The sequence below is a fragment of the Mus caroli genome, unplaced genomic scaffold, assembly GCF_978045245.1.
Source record: "Mus caroli unplaced genomic scaffold, Mus_caroli_1 scaffold_11, whole genome shotgun sequence".
In the NCBI taxonomy this organism is placed as follows: Eukaryota; Metazoa; Chordata; class Mammalia; order Rodentia; family Muridae; genus Mus; species Mus caroli.
This window is the reverse complement of record NW_028227266.1, coordinates 22,340,660-22,366,243: the sequence shown is the minus strand read 5'-3', so window position 1 is coordinate 22,366,243 and position 25,584 is coordinate 22,340,660. Positions and strand designations below refer to the sequence as shown.

General features: G+C 34.1%; 1 protein-coding gene across 1 annotated transcript in view; it reads right to left on the bottom strand.

Annotated features, from left to right (window-relative positions):
- Window positions 1-562: 562 nt before the first annotated feature.
- Septin7 (septin 7) overlaps window positions 563-25,584 on the bottom strand; it is a 47,140-nt gene continuing 22,118 nt past the window's right edge. The window contains exons 4-13 of the mRNA XM_029481203.2: window positions 22,363-22,463; window positions 20,823-20,957; window positions 15,487-15,604; window positions 12,776-12,868; window positions 11,518-11,614; window positions 9,873-9,924; window positions 7,832-7,957; window positions 5,365-5,500; window positions 3,034-3,173; window positions 563-1,626 (exon numbers count right to left, since the gene is read on the bottom strand). Coding sequence (XP_029337063.1) covers window positions 1,587-1,626; window positions 3,034-3,173; window positions 5,365-5,500; window positions 7,832-7,957; window positions 9,873-9,924; window positions 11,518-11,614; window positions 12,776-12,868; window positions 15,487-15,604; window positions 20,823-20,957; window positions 22,363-22,463 — 1,038 coding nt within the window. The 3' untranslated portion in view covers window positions 563-1,586. The remainder of the gene's footprint in view (window positions 1,627-3,033; window positions 3,174-5,364; window positions 5,501-7,831; window positions 7,958-9,872; window positions 9,925-11,517; window positions 11,615-12,775; window positions 12,869-15,486; window positions 15,605-20,822; window positions 20,958-22,362; window positions 22,464-25,584) is intronic.

Below are 25,584 nucleotides of genomic sequence, written 5' to 3'. Positions count from 1 at the left end.
TTGTAAATTCTACTTTTAAAATAGCTGCCTCTGGGTGAATTTTTAAATAATGATTCTGTAATATGAACAGTATTTCTAACTAATGTTTTACAATCCAGAACTAAGTATTTCTGAAAAGCAGTAAGTATCCTTCAAGCATCTGACTTAAGTCTTTAAGTTCTCAATTAAAAACTATTAACTAACTAGAATCAATTTATTTCTGCTTTGGTCAATAATTTAAAAATCTAAGCTCAGGCAAGTATTTTAACTTTATTAAAAGAAAAAGAAACAAAACAAAACAAAACAAACCAACCAACCAACCAACCAATCAAAAAACCAGCACTACACTCTTAAAAGTAAGATGCAATAGTTTCCAGCGTAGATATAATCCAAATGAATGGGGAAATGCTCCTAGAAGTAACCTGTTAATGAGCACTAGCTAGGAAGAGCTGAGGGTGCAGGCGCTCTGAGAACTGGCTCATGCACATACTTACCAAGACAGATGTGCAGCACAGATGTGCAGCAGACCCCTCAGAGGGAATTCAAGTTTCTTCCCAACTACAGAATATACAAGACACTGCACTCTGTTACATCACAACATTGTTTATTATGTGAATTTTTTTTTACAATACAAACAAAAAAATACAAGTATGCAATATATAGATACAGCTAAATGCAGAATGGTGACTTTTTTCTCTTCAAGAGGCCATGATTCCCATTTCTAGTAAAACAAGACTGAGTACAGGAAGAAACAGGCGGTCGTTAGCTTCACAATTTGCCTAGAAATGATCTACAAATGCATTTTTCCTCCTGCTACTTTCCATAAAGTGTAAAAAGGGAGTTAAAGGAAAGTTTCCTCGTTGGTTCCTACCATATGAAAGATGCTATATTCTATTTTAGCAGGGCCAATATATGGAAAATATCTAAATTAAATGTTATTACAAAAATGAAGCAGTAATGAGATTCTGGCTACAGGGGCACTAAATGAGAATAATATATTTATATATTTAAAGAATCCAAAACAAACAAACAAACAAACAAAAAAGGCTGTTATAAAAAGCTCTAGGTGCACTGTAAGCATATATGTTTTTTCCATGTGTACTTTTAAACAATGGAAGTGTCAAAAAATAGGGTCCACTGTGTTAGACTAAATACATTATTGTATAGGCTGCATCGAATGGAACCTCTGTATTATAATTATCATAGAGAAGCATAGTTTGCATCATATTATGGCAATTCATCCTCAATGAAAACCTTCCAGAGTCCTTTTATTTTAGAATATTCTGTAAACAATCAAACCACCAGAACATGATTGTACAACAGTAAAATGTTTTCTTGCATTAAACTGAAGACATCTTTTAATTTAAAAAAAAAAAAAAGAAAAAATGTAGAAAGGTACTTAGAGCTGTTAATTTCTAAGTACACAATATCCTAGACAATTCAAGGCATCTTAATCTCCTTCGAGAACAACAAAAAATAATTTTTGTCATGCTGTTAAATCCATCATTATGGATAAAATTGGTGCAAATTGGTCAAACGGATCCAACAAACACTGATGTCCAAGCTGGCATATTGGCAACTAATACATAACTGGTGGTCAATAGAGTTTAAAAGATCTTGCCTTTCTTCTTGTTCTTTTCCAAGGTTCTAAGGGATAAGAAAACAATGAGGTAAGGAGCACTATAAATACTAGACAACAAACAGCAGCAGTAGCGGACCCATATATAACTATGCTGTCATTTTAAGCAATGTATTTTCACTGAAAAGAAAAAAAAAAACTTGAATTATTTAGAAGTAAACAGTGAACTGAATATTTATCTATAAAAGTATTTTCTTAGACAATCAAGTAGCTGACAAAATTCTAAAACAAGCAGCAAACAACATAGTAAGGATCTATTTTATTCATTTTAATTTACAAGAATGTTTTCTCTAGAATTAAAATTGTAGGAATGGAAGATTACTCTGGTGCCCTTCTGCTGCCAGCTGCATTCTTAGATCTGCTTTGACAAATGCAGTTTCTTTTCTGAGCAGACAATTCATAGAAAGGTGCTGGAGAAACGGCTAAGCTAAGTGCCTCTCTAAGTGAACATATTAGAGACTCCTCAAAAGGATATCACACTTCAATGTTAAATGACACTAATTATCAAAAGAAGAAAACCAATGTACAACACTACTGAGCTTTGTAAAAATTAAGAGGAAGAAATGATTAGATGTATTACAAGTTATATATCTCTTATTTATCTTAGGGAATTTATTCCAAAGATATAATTAAAGCACCTCCTAAGGGCTGGGAAGTAGAGCTCCTACCTACTGTGTGCAAGGCAAACCATCATTATACCCAACACTTGAGGTAGGGAGGTAATAAGTCAATTCTGATAAGCTAACTGCAGATACTGTTAGGATGCCACTGAAGCATAATTTCAAAATTTAAGCATAGAAAAACATCTGAGCTGAAGAAAACACTGTTACAGTACACCAAGTGAACCTAAAAACATTTGCCATGAAATCAGCTGGCTGCTGTAGGCACTCACATTCTTATTTAAATACTTGGCACCCAGATGATGTACGATTTGGGAAGCCTTGTTAAAAAGAGGGTATCGCCGGGCGTGGTGGCACACGCCTTTAATCCCAGCACTCGGGAGGCAGAGGCAGGCGGATTTCCGAGTTCGAGGCCAGCCTGGTCTACAAAGTGAGTTCCAGGACAGCCAGGGCTACACAGAGAAACCCTGTCTCGAAAAACCAAAAAAAAAAAAAAAAAAGAGGGTATCACTGGGAGCAGGCTTTGAGGTTTCTAGAGCCCATGCCACTCCCAGTTAGCTCGCTCTATCTCTGGCTCTGGGTCACGATATAAGCTCTCCCTACTGCTCTAGTGCCACAGGTGTGTTGCCATCCATGCTCTTGCCACGAACATAAGCCCTAAATAAACTCTTTTCTTCTAAATAGAAAACTAAGAATGAGATGTATAATACAATATGGTGTTTTAGGTTTTTAAAAATTAAATAGATAAAAAGTTCTTTAAAATATCTACTTCTTAGATATCTTGAAATTAGCTACCTTGAAGAGTTCTGTTGCTCTAAAATACGCTGTTGAGCTTCCCAGTTTGCCTTTTCTTCTTCAAACTGACGACGTTTTTCCTCTAATTCTTTGTGCTGTGCTTCTAAATTCTTTTTCATTTGCTCATGGCGCCGCTGGAGCTAAATGAGAATCATAAGAAATGTAGGTAGATATTCTTGTGTCAAAAATGAGTGCCTGTGTCACAATGTCAGAGTGCCACCTGGAAGCACTGCTGAGATTCCTCCCACTGTGGAATCTGCCACCCAAAAAGCCAATGACTTTAAAGAATTACTTAGAAAACATAAAATAACCATTTTTATAACAAATGCAACAAACTTATCCTTGTGTATATTTTATAATAGACAACTGTTATGTCATTGTTTTAGGTTCACAAGTGGATGGAGGTTGAGCAGAAAAAGCATTATTCCTTTTTTACAAAGAAACAGCTGTGGACTACAGACCAGAGGGTGACAGAATAAAGAACTCATTCCCAAGCTTCCTAATTCCAGGTTCAGAAATCTGAGGCAGCAGCTAGAGCAAGTAGTGAAGGATCTATTTCCAAATGGATCCTGGTAGTGGATGTCTCCCAATTCCTGTTAAGGAGTGGTTCCCCAACATTATTCTTCATACAAATTTTACCTGGGGTGCTTGCTAAAAATAATGAATCCTAAACTTTAATCTGAGAACTAATGTTGTAAAGAACTGCTGACTCATAGCCAGGAAACTACAGAACCCAAACGCATACATCTAATGGATCATCAGAAAAATCATTGCGGCACTAGTCAGTCTGTCTCTGAAGAAAACAACCAACAATTAAAATACTTTGGGTTTAAATTTTAATATAATTTTGCATATAGTTTGTTTTGTATACTGTCAAAAGCAATTTTATTTCTTCCTATTGCAAAGATTTTATCTAATTCCTATAAAAGAAATTTATTCCAAGGAGAGTCAAATCTGAGCTGAAACCTTCTTCATGACATCAATTAACTAAGAAAAATGGAGCACAAGAGAATGCAAATTTTGTACCAAAGAGTTCGTATAAAAGAATAAAAAGCAATCACATACATACAACTCAGAACAGTAATTTCTTCTGGGAAAGAGAGATGGCATATAAAGGAGAAGGTACACAGAACTGAAATGAATTCAGTTATATTTTTTCAAGCTATGAAGTAGCCTTAAAGTTTATTCTTCACAAATAAGTAACACTTAAAATTTACAAGTAAATAATTTCCATAGGTCACAATCAGTTGTTTCCAAGAAATCTTTGGGTTACATGTATTAGGAAGCTGAAATTTTTCCAAGTATTAAAAGGGCAACAGGCCTGAAAGATAGATGCTCAGCTCAAAGTTGGCGACCTACCAGGCTTGATCACCTGAGTTTAATCCCCAGGACCCACGTGATAGAAGGAGAAAAGTGGCTCCCACAAGTTGTCTTCTAACCCCCATGTCATACCATGATTATGTGATTACCCCGACAGAAAAAAAATAATTAACTAAATCTTATAAAAGCACATAAGTTATGTTTAAAATAGATGTTCTGAGTTATCTAGGGCAGCAGCTACAACCAAAACATGTACAAATTGTCATTATGCTGGCTTATGCATATGTAATACTGACTAGTATGTTTCATCCTTCCTCACATCTGTGCAAGTGAAGATGGACAGTAATACCTATTCTTATATGTCCATAGTGTGGACTAGATGACATAACACACATCACAAAATTTGTACTGCTCATGAATACTATGCTGCTAAGTATTAGCAGTTACATACCAAGTATTTCCAGCAGAATGATTCAAGAACAAATTTTATTAAGCAAGGCTAAATAAATAGGTGTCTATAATTTGTTTGCATATATTAAAATATTTTACATATGTAAGTAGAAAGCTTTACAAACTTTATCTCACAGATGTTGGTAAGGATAGTGGAGAGAGGGTCTATAGAGTAGGAGGAAAGGACAAATAACAGACAAGTTGGCATTTGGGGAAAGGGAACTTGGCCCAGACTTCTTCACAAGTCCCTCAGGAGGACACTGTTACTGGCATTTTCTGGCAAGTAGTATAAATGCTAAATGCTAGTTTGTTTAGGAAATGGGTTATATTTATTGTTCGTTATAACTAGTAATTTATTGTCAGTAGACTATTTTGTATTCTGTCTTCCCACTTAGTATGCTGCTTAGAAGCCCATACATAAATATATTCTTAAAATACTTACTTTTATTCTTCTATTTTATATTGTACATTATTTCTCAAAGTATATACAGATGTAATTTAAACTTTAATGACTATATTATTTAAAGGGAATACTGACAGACTGCTAATTAAACTGATTACCTCTGCTTCAGAGTCCTTCAGTTTTTGAACTTTTTCTTTGACCTTCATCTCAAACACCTGTTCCATCTCCATCTCCATCTTCTTCATTTTGGCTACATGTTCCCTTCTTTCTTCTTCCATCTGTGCCAGAGGGCTCCTACCACCAACATTTAGGAATAATCATTAAGGTCTGTAAGTCAAAACTGCAATACTAAATTTTCAATGAGCTGATGGGAACAATGAGATGCTACAGGTGCCATTATCATTTGGAAGCATACAAATATTTACATCATTTTAGACACAAATTCCAAGTCTTATATAATACATATGGCTGAAGAATCCTTCAGAAACTGTAAAATGTATAAATATGCTCATAACTATAGAAGGTAACATCCTCTCCATTAATATTTTATTTAAATCTCAATCTCAAATGATTACTATGAAGTAAAGCCTAAGAATAAAACTGTTGGGGGCTGTTTCTCTAAATCTTGTGTACCTTAATTCTAAAGATGATTGTTCTGGCTAGTTTTTATGTAACTTGACACAAGCTAAAGCCAGCTGAGAGTAGGAGACCTGAATTGAGAAAAGCCTCCATAAGATTAGACTGTAGGTAAGACTGTCGCTCATTTTCTTAATTAGTGATTGATGCGGGGAGCCCAGCCCACTGTGGGTAGTGCCACCTTAGACTGTTGGTTCTGGTTTATAAGAAAACCATAAGGAGCGGGCGTGGTGGCGCACGCCTTTAATCCCAGCACTCGGGAGGCAGAGGCAGGCAGATTTCTGAGTTCGAGGCTAGCCTGGTCTACAAAGTGAGTTCCAGGACAGCCAGAGCTACATAGAGAAACCCTGTCTCGAAAAACCAAAAAAAAAATTAAAAATATAAAAAAAAAAGAAAGAAAACCATAAGGAGTGAGCCAGTAAGCAGCACTCCTCCCTGGCCTCCGAATCCACTCCTGCCTTGTTTTGAGTGCCTGGCCTGATTTCCTCAATGATGAACTGTATTATGATAGTAATAAATCCTTTCCTCCCCAAGTGGCTTTTGGTCATGGTGTTCTATCATAGCAAGAGAAACCAGAACTAAGACAATGTTATATGTGAAATAAACTGTACAAGGAAAACCAAAAAGGAACAGTCCCAAAATACTGCCACAGAAAACTACAGAAAGTCACATGATTTATTTTCCTTAAAGAAAAAAATTCAGTGGGAGAAAAATAAAACATAGCTAATAAAGTCAGTATGTAGAGAACATGCTTAGTTTTAGTAAAATTTCAAGTATTACAATCTCTGAGATATCTACTGATGTCACAACTACATTTATTATAATTTATTTATGCAACTCAACTGAAATGCTGAAGATAACTACCATCTAATACCTAAAGCACCAGTTAGGTTATGCAGACTACTTTTATGTTCTTTATAACTTTAATGCTGATGAAAATCCATTCACTTAAATATTTTAGTGTCTTAAGTTTTAAACATTTTCAGTAAGTTAAAGATAAAGTGTTTCTGAAATGCGAGAATAGACATTAAAGAATTAAACAAAAATTGTTCAGTCTACGGGCATTAAAAGTTCACAGAGATTTTTCAAAGAAGGGGAAATAAAATACAATGTAATAAAGGGAGAAAGGAAGAATATCCCTGCAGGAGAAACAGGGGTATGGTAGGAGAGTGCAGGAAGAAAAATGATAACCAACACTAAAGGAGTTGTGAAAAAGCCATACAAAAATGTACTACTGTAGATGCTTTCTAAAATATACACATATAAACGGTTGTTAAACGAAGTTACCTTATAATTGAGGGCAATACTCCAAGCAGACATCATGTGTTACCAAATAGCCACCCCAGTATCAGGATAGGATTACCCCCTTCTGAGTTGTTAGCAAATGGGACCCCATAAAAGTCCCCTAAGCATACAAATTACAGGACATTGCCAACGTTATTTACCCTCCAGATTTCATAGTAAGATCCTATTGCTGAAGACATTGCAGACTTGAGTCAAAGAGCACAGAAAAACCTAGCTGTTACTCAACTGGAAGTTTAGTCTACACTAGGGTGATATGCACGTCACCAGGAGAAAAGTCACCAATCAAATCCAATTATGACCCCCAGGCTACAATAATAAAAACTCCTGCACACAACAAAATGCACCCCAGGTGTCCTTACCAACTGAGCCATCTTGCTAGACCATGAAGTTGTTTATAACTTTCTCTTCAAAACTATATTTATCTGTTTAGCTGTGTGCTATATGAATTATAAAAATGATTGGCAAATGACAAAAACATATTTATAGTTCTTAAAGAACAAGAACAATAATCTTCCCAACAATTAACAACGGTAAGGCATAAAAAAAACTACCAAGACAAATTTTAGCTGCATAATTCTCTGCTCTTATAGAGAATCATGGTCCAAATATTCTAATAAGTAACAAGAACTAAGAAAGGAAATGAAATATTTAGTTGTTCTTTCCTGGAGAAAGTTATATACGTACTTGGTAAGCTGCCCTTTGTTCTTGTTGTTATCCACTCCATTGTAAGTCACTGCTGCTAGCTTTCTGCTTCTGTAGTTCTCATAGTGTACGTTATTGGTAACATCTTTCAAGTCCTGCATATGTGTTCTGTCATAAACAGCAAGAGTTTGCTTGTGTTAAAGGCTTTGACACAACAAAAAATTTCACCAAGACAAAATTTCAGATTTAAAATATTAAGAAAACTGGCATTCACATGTCTTCATTGACAGATAAAAATGAACAGAAATTTAGATTCCAGATGAGCTTTCATGGGAATCAATCACTCAAAGAATAAACTTTATACCAAAGAAATAGTTTAAAGGGAAAAGTAGATTGTTATTGAAGCTCATATATAACAGAAATTACTTTCCTCGATGTAATTGTTACCATGGTAATATTGAGCTTCACCAGGTTAGTTTATATATGGACCCTGAAAAGATCAAATTGTTTACCAACTAGGGAATCTTGATTTAGAATAACTCCATTTATCAAAGCTGTCCAGTGAGTGTGCTGTTTTCGGTAACCTTTCTATTGCATATGAATATCAAGGTACAAGTAATAAAGTATACAATTTATAGGATATGATGACATGATTATTTAATGATTAGAGATATTAAGGACTGAGTAATATCCTCCCTTTTCTCATTCCCCACTATACTTCTAACTTCCAGTATATACCATCTTTACCATTCAACAAAAATAAAGATGCAGTGTTTTGTCCTTCCTCACATCCAAATCCCATTTATTATGAAGTACCCCACACACATCATGAACACAAGGTAACTTAATTATCCAGTTCATCTTCTATCTGACATTCCCATGAAGTTCTCCAAGCTTATTTGTCTTAGTACTAAGCTTGATTTTTCCTGTCTACCAATACATTCATTTTCCTCTATGTTAGTCAGGCTGGGCAGGTCCCAGTTCCTCCTAATATACCTGGCAAGTAAAATGGAACAGCTCACACTAATTTGTTAAATATTTTGGAACTGGTGTATGTCAGGAGTGATACCAAATTACATGTTTAGCTATATTGTGAGCTCTTTTTTAACATAAAGATATATTTATTTTATACTCTTGCTACAGATAAATACTAGACAGTGTCAGATATATACAAAGTTCAAGGCCAGGCTGGGTTGCATGAAACAACTTCACTAAAATTAAAAATGAAAGAAAAACATATTTTCTTAATTTACATCTAATTCAATTACTACATCCCTTAAAAACTAATAAAATAAATTACTGAATAAATTAAGATGTTGTTGAACTCCTGTATCAGTGTCATTTAGCATGGTGGTTATCTGTCACTAAAATACTGTTGTTCTGTGATTGTTACACATGATTCCCAACTCTAGCCTGTAAGATGTCAAGTACTAGTGAGAGACTTGTAGAAACGGGCATTAGGCAACTGGCACTGACTGACGCCTCCTTCCTTCAAATATTTATTAAACAACCAGTAGCTATATGAAACATTCATCCTTCTTATGGCAAATATACTAGAAATTTTCTTTTTATGTTATGTGTATCGGTGTTTGGTCCCCATGTATGTGTGTGTTCCACTTGTGTGCCTGTTACTATGGCAGCCAGAGTTATAGGATTCCCTGGAGTTAGAGTTGTGAGCCACTATGTGGCGCTAGATATCAGACCCAGGTCCTTCGGAAGAAGAGCCGGTGATGTTAACTGATGAGTTATTTGTTCAGTCTAATAGCAGAATTGATATTTCATATGTGCATGAAGTATCTTGCTGATGCTTATTAAATCCTCCTGCAAGCATGGCCAAGTTCCTCTGTAATACCAGTGAGTCCTACTTACCAGGTCTAAAGCTATGCACATTCAAAGCAGCTAATGACTAAAATCTTGGGAAAAACAATGTAAATTATTGTCACACATTATTTACAAGTCAATAGGAGCAAAGATGTCACACACAGTAGCTCCATTTACAGAAGACAAAGTCAGTCTTCTGAACTTTAACTTTCTTTGGGTGCTAAAACCCTGTCTGTACTGTTTCATTGCTGCTCATACTTACCTTATCAACATATTTCTTAGAATTGTAAAATCACAATGTTCACCATTTTCAACTGTAGAAAAAAAAGTAAAAGAAAACAGACCATACATGTTAACTTTAATAAAGCTTATCTTTTCAAAGGAATACGCAAATAAAACCAAGGAAAGAATATGTAAACCACTGATTAAGGTTTAATACTAGCACAGAACTATACAGTGGAACTAACAAGGAACAATAGGCAAAGACACCCTAATACTACTACTGGAGCATATAAAAACATCATTTTGCTATTCTTAAATTTTTCTTTGTGAATGTGCCTATGTCAGGCGTATATGTAGATTCATGTACGAGTATCTGTTAAGGAAAGTTTAACATCAACTGCTTCCTCCTAATTTCCACTCTCAATTCTATTTTCAGAGGCAGAGTCTCTTGATAAATGTGCAGCTCAGTTATTGGGTTGCCTAGCTTCCTTGGTGGATCCTGTGTCTGCCACCAGAGCACTATGATTACAGGTGGAAGGCTGAGCCTGTAAGGCTTTTTCATCAGAACTCTAGTCCTCATGTTTTCAAGGCAAGCATTTGTATCCACTAAGATATCCATCCCCTTAGCCCTTCTTGGTGTAGCTTAATTCTCAGTGACAGAAATGTAATGAGTGAACTCTCTGGAAATAAACACTGATAATTTGAAAGAAAGATTCACTTTCTCCTTCTTAGTATAGAATATATTTATTACATGATTCATTAAAAAAAAAAAACCTTAGTATTGTGGCTGAGGGAGAAAAAAAAAACCTCCTTGAGACAACCAAAATGAAAAGGCTAGTCAAGAGCTTTAAGATTCTTTATTACTTTTTTTTAAAGTATCATTAACATGAACACTGAATGAGGATATAGCAAGGGGATGGGAAAGAATAATAATTACATAAATAAAGCAATTGTTTCAGAGTATACTTCTAAGGGACATAAAACGTGAAAAGCCTTAATTCTGTAATTGCAGGTCACCTGGGAGCAAAGCTGACGGACCTTGGGCAAAATCATAAATAAGGACAGTAACTTGGTGTAATTTTATAAAACTTACACACCTATTTAAAACATCAGCACATAATAGAGCAAACAGCACCTCCAACTTAGTATTATAATAGAAGACTGAACATTAGAGTAAACTAATGCAAAATCATGAAAATGCTTCTGTTGCTAATAGGATTTCTGAGGTTTGATGTTATCACTAAGAGTTTACTGGCATTGAAAACACACACACTAGGAACCATACTGAAAACAAGTGACCTTTTCTTAAGGAAAGAAAAGGCACTAGTCACATGATTGTAACTGGCTCTCTCCTAATTGCTCCATTTCCAAAGATTTATTAGATCCTAGGAAATGCTTTCGAACCAGAGAAACTGGCATGAAGGTTGTGCAGACCCAGGAAAGTGGGACAATGGCAAATGACTGTGAAGTATTACAACTGGAAGAATTCACACATACTTTCCTGACTTAGGTCATCCATCTGAGAAACTGAATTCTACTTAACAGAAAAAAAGAGTAGGAAAATGAAATAAAAACTATCATTAAAAAGCTACAGTGTATTATACACTGTGTATATTACTTACTACAGTACACATTTTTACCTTTATGAGACCTTACATTAAATTATGCACTGAAAAGAACCTTACCTTCAGCCACACCCCAAGGATACTGCCTTCCTCTGACTCTTTTGCCATTAACTTCAATGATAGTATTACTACCTACCACAGCAAGAGGTAAACGGTCCTATAAAATAAAGTGATATTGTAAACACATCTCTACAGTACTCATAATTCAATAATAATTTATAATATTCAACATATTAACAAAAAATTATCTACATTAACTCTTACCAGCCAAGCAATAATTATCCAGAAAATTGTTACTCAAACAGTATTACCAAAGCATGTGATAAATAATTGCTTTTTAGGTGAAATTTTAAGAATAATGTGCTATGTATGTATTAGACAAATTGGTTGTCAAAAATTACTGTTAAACCATACCGTATTTGACACAGAATAAAAAAATACACTGATATTAAGAAAGAAAAAAAAAAAGGACCACAAATCTATCTCATTATTATTCTTAACAATATGAGGTGTAGGAAATGTCTACTTTCTAAACTAGTCAGAACCTCACACCCACTTGCTAAACCTGTATTCATTCATTTTAATACAGAGTATAACTTCCCAATGGTTTTTATCTCCCAGAATTATCGAAGACACTATTTTGCAAAACCTTCAAAATTCTTCATTGGTCAGACACAAATATGCTATCAATTATACAGTAATTATATTACTTATGCACATAAGACCAGTATTCACTAAACCATTTTGGCTCCAAGAACTCAAAAACAAGTATAAATTTAAACACACAAAATTTAAAAACCAGATGTAGTGGTCCTACCATCTGGAAAACACAGGCAGGTGATCAATCTCAGAGTTTCAAGGCCATCCTGATCTACAAAGCTAGTTTCTAGAATGCCAAGGCTATACAGAAGAACCCTGCTTTGGGAAGCAAAACAATAAAACAAAACAAAACACCACAAAATTAAAATGATATAGAGTTTTTGTTGACTTTTATAAAAAAGAAGCAAGTTTTATCATCAAGCTCTTAAAGGATGATTAATTAGAAATTAGTTCCCATCCACTCATACTTGTTTCTTAAAAAATTATACAAATATGAAAGCAATTAACTGAAAACAACTCAGGACGGAATTCATCCATCTATTCTGTGCAATGCTCTGTTTTATGTGTTGCTAATCAAAGGTAACTATAAAGTTGATAAAATTCAGGAATATCCATACTTGTGTTAGTAAGCCAACTATTTTTTTTAAACCTTTGATCTTTCATATCAGAGCACAATTGGAAGGCTCAAACATTTTAATGTGCAGAGAAATGAACCTACCTTTATCTTCTTAACCAGCTTATTCTCTTCTTCATCATCTGTTTCTGGAAATTCATATATTTTAATTTTATGTTCTTGAATTTCTTTCATTATCTAAAGCAGAAGGAGGGAAATGGCGCCACACATAATTATGACATTAGCAGTATTTCTACTAAATCTTTCTTGGATTTTTTTTTTTTAAATTTAAATGAGACCTCTGGTGCTTTCTTGTCCGTATTTAAATACAAAAACCTATTACAGGGGAACAAAGAAAGTAAAGGTGCCTACCACGCAAAGTAGAAAGAGAAAACACAGAAAGAGAACCGATTCTACAAAATTCTTCTCGAATCTCCACAAGGATGACAGGGCATGCACCTTCCTCCCTTCCTTAACCCATATGCACACAGACAAAGAGTGAAATGAAATTTAAAATATTTTAAATTCAATTATTTCAGAAGTGTGAATCATATGGGTATTGTCCCGAAATGAATTCAAAATAATGACAGAATATTTTACAATGGTATTTATTCAGCTGGTTTCTACTATACAATAGTTTTTGGTCATTTATTTAAATTGAAGATTATTTCTCTTCATATAACTTAACTCTGAAAGCTGAAACAACAGATCCTAAAGTCACCTAAAAATAGTAGAAAGAGCAAGTAAAAAACACACAAGTTGCAGGAGAAAGGTTTAACACTTTAACAGAAAAATTCATTACATGGACAAGTTGCATAGACATAAACCTAAAGCAAGTAGGCAAGGAGAAAACACACAGTAGAAATAGAGAACCTCAAGACTTAGTAACATCAGAATTACCTGGTTCAAATCAAGTTATCTTATTCAAGGATTTCAAAGTCAAGGGAATACAGACATGCAAATAACTGTCACCTACCCATACAATTTGAACTCCTACCTCGACCTTCCCTGGCTACACATTATACTGCTATTCTCACAGCAAGAGTCTCCAACAGCAATAAAGGGGCTATAAACAAAATGAGTTCTATGACTACTATACTCAACAGAAATTAACAGAAGCAAGCTCAGCATGGTGGTACATGCCTGTAATACTATTATGTGGGAAGCTGAAACAAGAGGTCTGAGAGTTCCTTGCTAGCCTAGGCTGTGGGCAAAAGCCTATCTCAAAAAAAGAACAAGTTAAATTATCAATGTCCATCGATAGGACCACATCTTCATCACTGAGCATAGATATCTACTTTAAAACAAAATGATGGCTGGGTGAGGTGACACATGCCATAAATCTCAGCACTTAGAAAGTAAGTGGATCTCTGATTTGGGGCCATCCTGCTCTAAACAGTGGGTTCCAGGCAAACCAGACCTACATAGTGAGCCTTTGTGCCAAAGGATAAACAGTGAAAATAAGTGATGCCTGGCATGATAGATCATGCTTTTAATCCCAGCACTCAGTAGGCCAAGGCAGGCAAATTTCTGAAAGCTTGAGGGTAGCCTGGTCTGTACAGTAAGTTCCATAAATTCTGGTCTATAAAGTCAAAATTACACAGAGACCCTGTCTTTAATAAAACAGATAAAATAGCTACTAGCTTTAACAGCTGTGGTCCTTGGTCAGAAGTTATACAGTAAACTTATATAAGTAAGCATTTTCAAAATAAATGTTAAGACCCTAACTTCCTCTACAGAACTAATTGGTAGGGATAACGTCCAACAATGATTTTGAAAGCCCTCCGAATGATTCTATGGGTAAGAAACATGACTCTAAACATACAGAAAAGAAATCTAGAGACTATAAGAACACAGAGGTAAAGTATATGCACTAAAGGACTTGGTTTCAGTGTTTAGTGAAAAAAAGAGAGGAAGGGACACAACCAGTAGGCTTGTGACCATCTGAAAGTAGAACTCATTATTAATTCATCCTCACCTCTAACTTGTCACAAATAAATTCATATAGAGACATAGACTATTCAAGGTAAAAACTTAAGTAGAGTCAGGAAGATTGCCATGATGCTGCATTCAGTACAGTTTATAGAGACTCTGTCTCAAATAACAATAGAGAAATAGGAAAAATGGAAAAGAGGAAGAGAAAGGGTAAAGAGAGAAATGAGAAAAAGGAAGGAGATGAAAAGGAAGTGAAGGGGAGGAGGAAAAAGTATGGAAGAAGCTAAAGGAAGAGAGAAACACACCTGTGGTGAGAATATTAGTAAAATTTGTTTAAGATGTCAAAATTTGTAAGAATGCAATGCCACTTCAAAGCAAACGTTAACAGGTTTTTCTTACTGTAACAAGTTTTGAAGTATTCTAAAATCCATTTTTAAAAGGTATTTTGTTACACAGAAGCTTAAAAAGATAATGAGATAACGAAACTCTAAAGTCTATTTTGAATACAATACAAAATTGCTGTTGTTTTTAAAATATTGTCCTAAAATTAAAAAAGAATACTATTAGAATAGACACTTTCAGAAATTTACCTTAGATTTCATAAGTGTCATAGGTAACAATACAAATATAATAAAATGAGAAAAATGTATCATTGAGAGTATTACTGAAATAACAGGACATGAGATTTGGGGAGAAAGTTAAAATGTGTGTGTGTCTAAATATGTTTATCCCATTAAGTAATACGAACAAAATACGATTCAAGAGAAAATAGAAAAAGCATAAGCTTGTAAGAATAAGCAAAATGTAAATACACTATAGTGTACTAAAATGCTATTAATTACAAGAACAGTTAGGAAACACATAAGTTAATTAATTCTTACCTGCTTTTTAAACTGTTGGCATTCCTCTGGTGTAAGTGTATCTGCTTTGGCAATTAATGGGATGATATTCACTTTTTCATGCAAACGTTTCATAAACTCAATATCCAATGGTTTAAGTCTGAAATATATAGTATTTAATATGACTGAATTCATCTGTTTGAACAAAACGATTCTTCACATCTTCGACAATTAATTTAATTATCAGAAACACTCTGAAGATGAATTGGGTCACCCAACAGGCAGAACAGGGCTTTAAGAAGCAATGGAATGGTTAAGGAAGCTTTTTGACTTTTGCCTTTGAAATAACTTGGTCATTGGGTTTTGGCCCTAAAGAGGAGTTGGAAAAACCAGAAAGGCTCCTAATAGTATTTCCTAGAATCAGCTTTATATTTATAAAGGTTCACAAGGTGGGTGAGTATTTTTAGTCCATGAAAAATTAGTCCTCTTTTGATAAATGCAATACTTGCTGTCAACTATCTTTCTCAGACAAAAATACTAAAAGTCAGTCTTCAATATGCCTCTGTTTATTATAAACTGGCTGCTGTGTTTTGGCAGTTATATTTTCAAAACCAAATACTAATACAGTTATATTTTCAAAACCAAATACTTCCTATCTAATGTGGCCAGTATGCAGCATCTAAAATAAATCCCTCACAGCTCTTCTAGAATCCTCAGGATCCTCTTTGAAAGCCAGATATATTTTTTAAGAATTATTTATTTTTTGTATAAGAGTACACTATAGCTGTCTTGAGGACACACCAGAAGAGGGCATCAGATCCCAGTATAGATGGTTGTAAGCCACCATGTGGTTGCTGGGAATTGAACTCAGGACCTCTGGAAGCGCAGTCAGTGCTCTTAACTGCTGAGCCATCTCTCCAGCCCTGTAAGGCAGAGCTTTAACTTGTGGTCATCTTCATTTGTTAACCCTACATTCTGCCTGACTAAAATCACCACAATAATTTATGGCCAATAATTCCCCAAAGTATACCCATTCAAAACTTCACTCAGATGTTCAAGACACTAACTCAGAGGTTACATTCCTAGAACATGCCATGTTCCTTAGAATCAATAGCTCAACTTGAATCTCCATTTTTCTCTCCTCTTCTGTTTTCTATCTCAGTGCATGATAGGTACACACAATGTACCTAAACACTTATCCCTAAACACCTAAGAGTGCTCGTTCTTTTATCCTTCATTTCCTGAGATTATCAAGGCCTGCATGAAAGACACACAGGCACTAACACAGATACAGATACCCTACCCATTTTCGACACTTAAGTACAGACCACCAAGAACTCCACAGTGGAGAACTACATAACCCTTTCTGCTTTCCTAGCACACTACCCACACAACTGCGAAGTCAATCTGACAGAATCATTCATTATTTGACTGACAGTCTTACTAAAAGCCATATTCTTTAGCTGCTGTGACTCACTAACATTGTGAAGACAAATATTCTCTCCTTAATCTACTTGCAATGTGCCAGGATGTTTTTAACTTCTCTTAATTCTTTAAAAGTGCTATACTTTAAAAGTGTCATAGACTACTGCCATCCCTGCCTGGAACACTCTTTAGTTTCATACCCCACCTATTCTGCTTCCCTAGTACTTCCTTATTCATTCTTTTAGACATGGCTGACAGTCCAATTCCTTTAGAAATCCTTTTCTAGATGAAGAGGGGCCTCAGCACTCTATGTACTGTGTTAGGAAACATTTGCCCTGTATTTGTTTTTCCATTCTAAGACAAAAAAAAAAAAAAAATCCTTTAGTTGAGTGCTTTTATCTCATTCATCTGTGTTTTTTAGCACCCAGCAAATGGGCTAAAGGTTCCCAAATATTTGTTGACAAAAGAAGTAAAATGCTATCATTTTCTCAAGTCTTGTAGAAACTATAGTGAAGACTGAGTCTGTACACTTAAAATGTTCCAGGGACTATAATTAATGTTCCAAGTAATAAGTCAAGATAATGGAAATGTGATCCCAAAGGATATTCCTTAACTGAATAAGGAACAATGAGAAAAATGGAAGAAAGGCTGAATTTTGTTATAATTCACTGTTATAATCAGTGATAAAGGCAAAATTCACAGTACAAAACATCATCATAAAGTTTCGGGTTTTAAACTTACACAGGATCTTATATTTAAAAGCAAAGTATAAATTCTGCTTTAGGTCTACTACTTAAATGCTATGCATTTAGCATAAGTATTACAACTTTTAAAAAGGAAGACAGATGTAATAGCTATGGTAGGGACTCAGGGAAGTCAATGTCTTAAGCATAAACTAAGAAAGAACTCTAGCAGTCGTTAAGTGTGTGTGTGCTGGGATCTGTAGCACTGGGGAAATGGGGAAAAGTGGGAGCTCAAAACATTCCAGGATAGACTGGTTTTATACAGTTGAAATATGATAAAATCAGGACCAAAAAACACTGAAATCAATTTAAAAATTAAATTGTATGGAAAAGGGTAAAAACCTCCATAAAACTCTTCCATACTTTTAAATTAGTATAAAAATAGCAAAAACCATTAATTCAACATGTTAATCATATGGTGGCTAAAATTTTTCCTGTACCCATTTAGTTTTCTATGATTAAATTAGTAAGAATTAGTAAGAATTCAAAGTGTGTGTGTGGGGTTAAGACAGGGTCTTAAAGGCGCAGGCTAAACTTGGCCCAGGCTAAACTTGAACTTATTATATAGCCAACCCTGAAGGTGTGATTACATGCATGCACCAAAATGATCACTTGAAGAAATTATCTTTTAAACAATAAAAAGACCTTTATAAGACAAATCCACAGTAAGGAAAAAGTTATTTTACTTCAAAGCCTATAACAAGATTTCAAACCAAACTACAAACATTAATTACATATATTTCTAAATAAAATTCATTGAGTGATCTTTGTTTAAAGTGGAAATCAATATTAAAAGGATAAAACAGCATTTTAATATCTGAAAGTTAGCTTTTAATAGCAGTTACTGAACAATGAACACCACAAATGAAACAATAATAAATGAAATTTAAATTGCCTAGCATCCAGGAATGGCACAAGTAGGTGACTAAAGAAGGAACTGATACTATATTGTATAGAACTGAGGGGCTCACAGAAGATCCGTGTTTCATTTGCCAGATTTTATGTAATTTCAGCTCCCAGAAAGCAGGCCATTTGTAATTTGATACCAAATTCACTATCATATTCTTTAACTTAATCTATAAGTATCGCAAATCAATAGGAAAAATTTTGCTCTATCTCTAAAAATTATTAAGCTGGTCAATTGTTTAGGAACAGACACAAGAAAAAAGAATTTTCCCTTGTGAAAAATCAAGAAATGGATTAAAGCCATATATATCATTTGAATTATAATTTCATTTCTTTAAAAAAACCAAACAACTCTTATTCCCCATGTAATTTTAAGAGACAAAAATTACCCTCAAAGGAAAATAAGAATGTAATTTTATGAGAATCATAACTCTTGGAAAGGGTCCAAAGATTTGTTATAAACTCACTGCTTTCTACTAATTGTAGATGATCTTACTAGGCTGACTTCTAGGAAATTGTGCTAATAAGTTACTAGTACTGGACAGTGGTGGCATATACCTTTGATCCCAGTACTCAGAAGGCAGAGGGAGGTGGATCTCTAGGAGTTTGAGGCCAGCCTGGTCTAAAGAGCAAGTTCCAGGACAGCCAGGGTTACACAAGAAAAAAAACAAACAAACAAACAAACAAAAAAAACCAAGAAGATAAACTAGAAAGATTTAAGAAGCATAAATTCAAGAGCTCCCTACATGCTCATGTGATAGTTTAGGGTTTTGGTTTGGTTTCTAAGAAGTTGACGGGTGAAGAAAGGCTGTCCTGAGGATTGCCTGCAGACCTTCAAACTGAGCTACATCCTACTCCATGGTTTTATTTTATTTTGTTTTGTTTTGTTTCTATTTTTAGTATTGTTTTTCTTGTGATAGGATCTTGCTAGCAAAAGACACAGCCTAGGCTGGTCTTGAATTTGCAACCTTTTAGCTCCAGCTTTCTGAGTACTGACATTACAGGTACGTGGCATCAGAGCCTGCTGTTAAGTCTCATTTCTAAAAAACAAACAAAAATGAGTCTTGTAAGTAGATATGCTGGTTTAGGGATATAAATAAACTTCTGAAAATAAGACATGAAATTAAGCATAAAAGAAACTTTTCCAGTCTTCCCACAAATAGTGGTCACATAACTATGGTTCCCTGTTCTACCAGACTGAAAACAAGCATTACAGTAAGACAAAGGAAGAAGAGAAACCAAAAGCAGAAGAGGGAAGAGAGTATACTACTCCAATTTGAATATGGGGTAATAATAATACTATATAGTTTTATATCATATAATAGCCTAGTTCCTATTGGCAGAGAGAGGGTAGAATTGCCATGTTGGGTAATTACATTAAGTAGTTGCATTAGGCTGTGATTTATGCCCCCACCAACAACAACAAAAAAAACCCATTAGTGAAGACTAGTGGAAATATTAATAGCTAATCGTAATATGTATCTACCACAAATAGTACAAGAGTACCAGTTTTTGTTCTGATTTTGAAGAACAGGCTAGTTACTATGAAGCAAATCGTATCAGATGAATGTGTTAATAGTTCAGTCTTAACTACCTAAAATCAAAGTAATACAGACTTAAAATAATCTTCACAGTTAAAAGTTTAACAAACCACTTACTGAAAAAAAAAATAGCATAAGAAGCCATTGGCACTTAAGCTTATTTTTTATTATTACCTTTTCTATTAGGTTATATAATAAGTTACTTTGTTTATAGGTTGTTACCTTGGGGATTATTAGAATCTCTATAAATTCAAAAATTATGGCTGTCTTTTTAATTTGGTAGTTCAACCTCTTATAAAAGTGAGGTTAAGCTGGTTAGTGGTGGTGCACGTCTTAATCCTAGCACTTGAGGCAGAGGTAGGTGGATTTCTGAGTTCGAGGCCAGCCTAGTCTACAAAGTGGGTTCCAGGACAGCCAGGGCTACACAGAGAAACCCTGTCTCGAAGGGGGGAAAAAAAAAAGGTGAGGTTAAAAAAAAAAATTCAAAAAACTTTAGTTTTAAGATCTCAAAAGTCAGACTAGAAACTGGAAATGATTCTTTTTGTGAAGCAGATGAAATGCAGTATGTATACAGAATTAAGAAGTAAAATGACTACCTAGGACTTAAACGGGTTATTCCAAGCCACTTTACATGAGATTAGGTTGTTTTATAAATGATCTAGTTTCGTGTACTCCACAGACACCATGATTCTAAAACATTCACACAAGATGAGTAATTATACACAATAAAAACAATGATGTAGCAAAGAATCAAGGTACTGACCCATGTCCTGAAGGAGCAATGAAGTATAAACAACACTGCACCCTGTTATCAGGCATCTGACGTCTGTTCACTCGAGATTCTGCATTTAAGTAATCTTCAAATTTACTATCAATGTAGTCGATAACAGGCTGCCAGCTTTATAATGTAGAGAAACAGAACAATTAAGTTGAAATCTATAAAGAAATTAACTGTTTGACAATTAAAGGATAGTAGTTTTAATGTGATAAAATAATTCACTAGTAGAAAACATCTCAAATTTTTCTGCACACGGACTCAAAAGTAGGTAAAAATTAGGATTGGAGAGATGGCTCAACCACTAAAGCATGAAAACTTGTATTCTAATCCTGAACCCATGTAAAACGTCAGACACAGTGGAAAGTGCCTGCTATCCTAAGCTTGAACGAAGGTGTGAGATAGAGATGGATCCCTGGAGCTCACGGACCAGCCAGTCTAGCTAAACTGATAAGCTTTACCCTGTCTCAAAAATTAAAGGTGGATAGCAATCAAGAAGACACTAGCCTAGACCTGGGCCTCTACATTTGAATGTATGTACATACATACTACATATGAAACACCATGAAAATACCAATTCCCTACACACACACAGAAAAAAAAATAGATAAAACTACACAAAGTATATCTTGAGTCATTATTTTTTAACTCTCAAATTTTAAAAGGAATTGCTGTGTGTGAACAAAACTTTGATAATTAGTAATTATTTACATTAATAACTATATCAATGCTAAATATTTTACAATCTGAAAAAATTACATCCACAGTTTTAAATTTCCAACAAAGATTAAACAATACAAAAACCTCGTGATAAATGTACTGGGTATTTTAAGAGTCAAGAAAATGGTAATTAACTAAAACTCAACTTCAATGTGAGTTGTAGTTCCATGAGTGTTTAATTCATCTATAATTTACTGAAAAACTAAAGTCTAAAAAATTAGGTAAGTTAGGATGAAATATAACAAACAAAATTATAGTTAAAAGGTTCAATTTTATAATTTATATAAGAGATATTAACATATTACAACAGTAATAGATGTGTATATATATTTATAAACATACATATATAACATATATGTATAAGTGGTATTATTCCACTGCATATAGAGAAAATTCAGAGGCTGAAGCAAAAGGATTTAAAGTTCTTAACAACCACGTTGGAACTCAAAGAGATCATGTCTCAAAACACCAAAAGAGAATAAAAGATACAAAACAAGAATCCAAACCAGTCCAGAAAGCAGTATTTTCAAGTAAGAAATACAGCAGCAAAGTTGGTATATGAACCCAAGCCCTAAACATTTAAAATTAATGATTCTCACTGTTACATTTTGTTATTCTGTTTTTTATTTTGTTTTTGTTTGTAAAGCAGGGTCTCACTGTATAGTTCTGACTAGTCTGGATATATATATAACAGACTTGCCTTGAACTCAAAAGATATGCCTGCCTCTGCCTCCCAACTGATAGGATTAAAGAAAAGGTAAAAGTCTAACTATACTGAGAAATAATGGGGACAAAAGAGTAATCTTACCAATTACTATTATCCACTGCATCTCCAAATCCTGGAGTATCAACTATTGTCAGCAGCAACTGAACACCACCTTCTTTGATTAAAACTTTGGATTGCTCCACCTGTAAGAGTCATCGTTGTACATGTTAATTATATATTATGTGAGTTGTTTTCTATAACAAGAGGCAAGAATACTCAAGTTTCCCAAAACCAATTTTGGAAGCTGACTGCAAATTAAAACTATGAGTGTGATCAAGGAACTGAATATTTAGTTGTATTTCATGTAGCTACCAAACTGAACATTTATGTTTACTACAATCAAAAGGGTTTTTTTTGGTTTTGTTTTTTTGTTTTTTTGGATGAAAGTAGTTTATTATCAGGAAAATATTGAGAGTAGAGGAAAGAATTGAAATTGGGGAAAAGAAAACCAGCAATTTGGACATACCTTTCTATGGAAGGCTTGTCACCTATCTCCTAGGTAAGCCTTGAGCTTACCATGTTATTCAAACTGCTTTAATTTTGGGTTATATTATCGGTAAAAATTGAGTATCCCAAATATAAGAATATTTATCTACTAGCAATTAGAATATTTGAAGATATCAATTAAGTATTGTAAGTATGAGGTCTATGTAATATTAAAAACTAAGTATCAATAAAGAAGAGTTTTAACAACAGTGTTCGATTATCAAACAAAAGTCTAAGAAGTTCAGACTTTAAAATTTTCTTATGATTCTTTGGCCAAAGGATAATCTGGTCAATCTACATCTCAAATTATTTTGAATTCATTCTCAGCTTTTTCATAATAATTAGTGACACATCACTAAACAGAAACAAATGACATTAAGATAATTAATAATAACAATTAATGATATATGTCACTAAACAGAAACAACCAGAGACTGAAGTAATGAACAGCTCAGCAATTAAGAGTGTTTGTTGTCGAGGAACCAGGTTTGGTTACCAGCAGATACAGGGTGACTTACTAGTAACTGTAACTCTAGTTCCAGGAGACATAGCACCCCTTTCTAAACCTCTGAACACACACATGGTGTACATACACATAACATACATATCATAAAACAAATCTGCTTCAAATAGTGTCTGGTTTTCTTTAATATAACAGCTTATATTTTTAAGACTTTTTTTATTAAAAAAGATGTAAATAATGTGACAACGTGACCAGTTAGCATTTTCAAGATTCAAGGTTCAACCCACAGTACCATTTTTAAAAGTTTAACTTATTTACTGACTTGATAAGAAAAAATAAGATTTTAAGGACTTTGATGAATCTATTTTCCAACTCTGGCCTATGAAATTCTGAGTATCCATACATGATTAAATACAAAGAAGTCAGCAACCAATGAAAAAGATCCAAAAACTGTAACTGTAAACTACTGCCATCCACGGGATCCAATTCTATCATATCATCTGGCTTTGCAAGTATCCTCATGGGATTCATGGAAAACAAGTTAATTCAAGCCCAGGAATTTCAAAGTTTTCTTAATCTGTTCCAAACAGTCACTTTCCCATGCACTCTTCTTATGCAGGTCACATCACCAAGGGCTCTTCTCTAAGATTAAATGTATAACTTAATGCCAAAGGAATGAAGCAAGAGCATTTTCTACTGTTTTTCTCTAGAAACTAAGTAAGACTAAATTTCCTACTGTTTATGTGTGTTTTGGACTTACTGAGGCATTTTTGACTCCCTACATCCAACAAATCAAAGATGCCGATACTTCTACTAGTATTGTAGCTTTTCAATCTAAGGACAAGTCAAGTCTTCAATGTTTATTATTCGGCTTTTTAACCAATACACTTTTTATTTTTATTTTATAAGCAATAAACTTTTTAACCTAATGTTCACAAGATATTTATTAACATAAACAAAATGCATTATTTAATTTAAGTGCATAACATGTTGAAGGAAAGGTTAAAATTTCTGTCAAGGGTTTACACGTTTACTCATACTTTCTCAAGAAGTAGCAGTAAGACCAAAGCTCTGAAGAGAGCCTGATACATTTACTTGGCTCAAAAACAGGAAAACACTTCATTTAATACATCAAATGTTTATTTAGAAAGCATAAAAAGTGAAAGAGACCTGGTATGGATGCACAACCCTTGTACCTGAGCAAGCCTAGGTCTCTTGGGAATAAATGCTTCCTTTATATTCATTTATAGGTATTCATTCTCGTCCTTCTCTGCATACCTATCACAGATCTTCAGTGCCAGATTTATCACTCAACCTACTGACTCTTGACATCATACCACTTCACTAACTCCTAAAGTCTGTCTTACTAGCACCTTACTTATGGTAGCATCTTTGTTATTTCATATTTTCTGTTTTTCCATTACAGATCCTTGAAAATGTGTCTACCATTACTGAAGACCCCAACCTATTGTGTAAAACACTCAAATGTTTACACAATAGAATGGTTCAACAACCAAAAAGGAGTAGTATCTACAGGAACATTTAATTAGGTTCAAGGAAAAGGCTTCAAGAATCTCTAAATATGAAGTCTTTTATTCTAAGGGTATAACCTACTGCTTTCAATTTTTCTTGTCTCTAGAAAAATCGTATAGATACCTAATCTTTATCACTATAAAGTGATTAACTAAGCTTCACATATTAAGCTTCACATATTTTACAGTAGATCAAGATAAATTTGGCAATCAAGAACTTAACATTGAAATAAACTAAATCTCAATAAAAGACAATTTTCTCCAAGGAAAGATAGTTCACAATCTTATAACAAAAAATTTACAATTTTTAAAAACCAATATAAAATGTAAAATAAGCTGTAACTATTGTATATAGCATACTGTTTGTTAATTATTTTTTGTCAATCTTGGGATCTATATTTGAAATAACATGAAGAGTGGAACTGTCTACTTTGTCCTGTCACTTAACTTTAATAATCTATTGGTTAAAAAAATATATAGAAACCAAGACAGATGTAACTTGGCACCACTGCATTCACTTTGAAGTACCCTTCAAAGTGGTAAGGAGAAACACTTCCCTCTCCTACTTTTTTCCGAGATAAAATAAGAGCAGTTTATAACAGTCCAGGGACACCACAGAGCAAGGAATCTTGAATAGTAAACTCTGTAACTATAGCAAAGTATGAATTTACAAGAGATGAAAATTATCTAGGGCTTGCTTCCATCTAATGTACACTCATGTTAAACTACTAGTATAGGGAAATCCATGCCTGGTATGTATGTGTGCATGGTATGTGTAATGGT